Genomic DNA, 1,947 nt, shown 5'->3' with positions numbered 1-1,947 from the left:
CCGACTCTGGGGTTGCGGTGCCCATCTCCGTTTCAAAGCCAAAGAGCCAGCGCTGTCCGAAAACATTTCCGTGGTCATGTGGCCGGCATGACTAAACACCAAGGCGCACGGAACGCTGTTACCTTCCCACCGAAGTGGTACCTATTTATCTACTTGCAATTTCTTGCTTTCGAACTGCTAGGTTGGCAGGAGCTGGAACTAGAGACGGGAGCTCACTCCATCATGCGGCACACTCGGGTCTCGAACTGCTGAACTACTGACCTTCCACAGCCTGCAATTCAGCGTATTAACCACTTGAGCCACCGCAGCTTTTTGGAGAGAATACGTCTCTCCAAATATTAGCCCAACTTCATGATCAATTTGAATGTCATGATTTCCCTCCGGCCGCTGGAGAATACACACACATTTAGAATCCTAGAATCACAGAGCTGGAAGGGGCCCTACGGGCCATCTAGTCCAACCCCCCGCTCAATGCAGGATCAGCCTAGAGCATCCCTGACAAGGGTTTGTCCAGACGCTGCTTAGAGACTGCCAGAGAGGGGGAGCTCACCACCTCCCTAGGCAGCTGATTCCACTGTCGCACAACTCTTACTATAACAAAAATTGTTCCTAATATCCAGCTGGTACCTTCCCGCCCTTAATTTAAACCCATGATTGTGAGTCCTCTGCTTCCAACAGGAACAGCTCCCTGCCCTCCTCCAAGTGGCAGCCCTTCAAAGACTTCAAGAGAGCCATCCTGTCCCCCCCCCTCCACCTCCTCTTCTCCAGACTAAACATTACCAAGTCCCTCAGCCTTTCCTCTCAGGGCTTGGTCTCCGGGCCCCCGATCATCCTCCTTTTATCTGAGACTGGATCAGGTTCCCCCGGTTACTAACCTGACCCGCTGCCCCAGCCGGTTTTCACGAGGATCTCGTACTTGTAGAGCCCATTCTTCCCGCAGAACGGGATCACCCCCACTCGGTTAATGTCGATCAGATCCAGTTTGTGCACGATCAGGGCCGCCACGGAGTACGTCACGAAGCAGATGGCGCAGGTCAACAGAACTATGTAGTTCAGCCCCGGACCTGGAGGCTGAGCGAGAGAAAGGGACACGGAAAGATTATCCTGCCTTTCTTGCACCCATCGCCATCTCCGGGGGTGAGACTCCTCAGCTGGCCGAGAGCAAAGCAATCGCAGCGAGCGTACGAGATGCCCCAATGCCTTCCAGAGGAGCCCCCAAGTCCGGCCCTTTGAGAACACCCCGACTGCAACTCACGGGCCGTATGAACTGGACGGAGTGCGGCGGGACGAAGAGGCTGGCGCCGAAAGCCGTCAAGTGTTGGGTTAGGCACACAGCCTGGTTGGGGGTGGTCCCCTCCAAGGGAGCCATGCCTTCCGTCTTCCAGCGCTCCTCCTCTTCGCTGAAGTACTGGCACAGGGAGCTGTACAGGCCCAGCGTCACTTCCACCGGGGACCAGAGGAAATGGTTGGTGATGTTCAAGTAGTAGTCGCTCGCGGCGTCCTCCGTGCTGAGGGAGGGAGAGATCAAAGAGGTAAGGAGCAGGGATGATGGAGGGGTGGTTGGCGCAATGGACGAGGCTGGCGGGGCTCAAACCTTGCGCGTGGTTCCTAGAATACTAAGTGGCATCACTAACTCAGTGTAGGCAAAGCACAGAGGCTATGCCATCGACCCCCCCAGATTTTCTGGGGGGTAGTCTCATCCTGCAAGCAGTGTTCCCTCTAAGCTGAGTTAGTGCGAGCTAGCTCACAGTTTTTTTAGCCTCCGGCTCACACATTTTTGTCCTAGCTCAGGAAGGATGGGGCTCCAGAACAAACTAACTTATGCAGGAGCCAAATCGCTCGCTCACAACTTTAATGCCAGTAGCTCACAAAGTAGAATTTTTGCTCACAGGACTCCACAGTTTAGAGGGAACATTGCCTGCAAGTAGTTCACTGCTGCCTACGTAC

The 1,947-nt window shown here is 54.7% G+C and overlaps 1 protein-coding gene across 1 annotated transcript in view; it reads right to left on the bottom strand.

Annotated features, from left to right (window-relative positions):
* The window catches only part of PKD1 (polycystic kidney disease 1 (autosomal dominant)), a gene marked incomplete at its 5' end in the record, with an annotated part of 100,363 nt that overhangs the window by 33,402 nt on the left and 65,014 nt on the right, over positions 1-1,947 (bottom strand). The window contains 2 exons of the mRNA XM_015415598.1: positions 876-1,071; positions 1,256-1,508. Of these exons, the coding sequence (XP_015271084.1) occupies positions 876-1,071; positions 1,256-1,508 (449 nt within the window). The remainder of the gene's footprint in view (positions 1-875; positions 1,072-1,255; positions 1,509-1,947) is intronic.

This window comes from Gekko japonicus, unplaced genomic scaffold, assembly GCF_001447785.1.
Source record: "Gekko japonicus isolate JY-2015 unplaced genomic scaffold, Gekko_japonicus_V1.1 scaffold2547, whole genome shotgun sequence".
In the NCBI taxonomy this organism is placed as follows: domain Eukaryota; kingdom Metazoa; phylum Chordata; class Lepidosauria; order Squamata; family Gekkonidae; genus Gekko; species Gekko japonicus.
The sequence above is the reverse complement of the archived record's forward strand: the minus strand, read 5'-3'. Positions and strand labels throughout refer to the sequence as shown.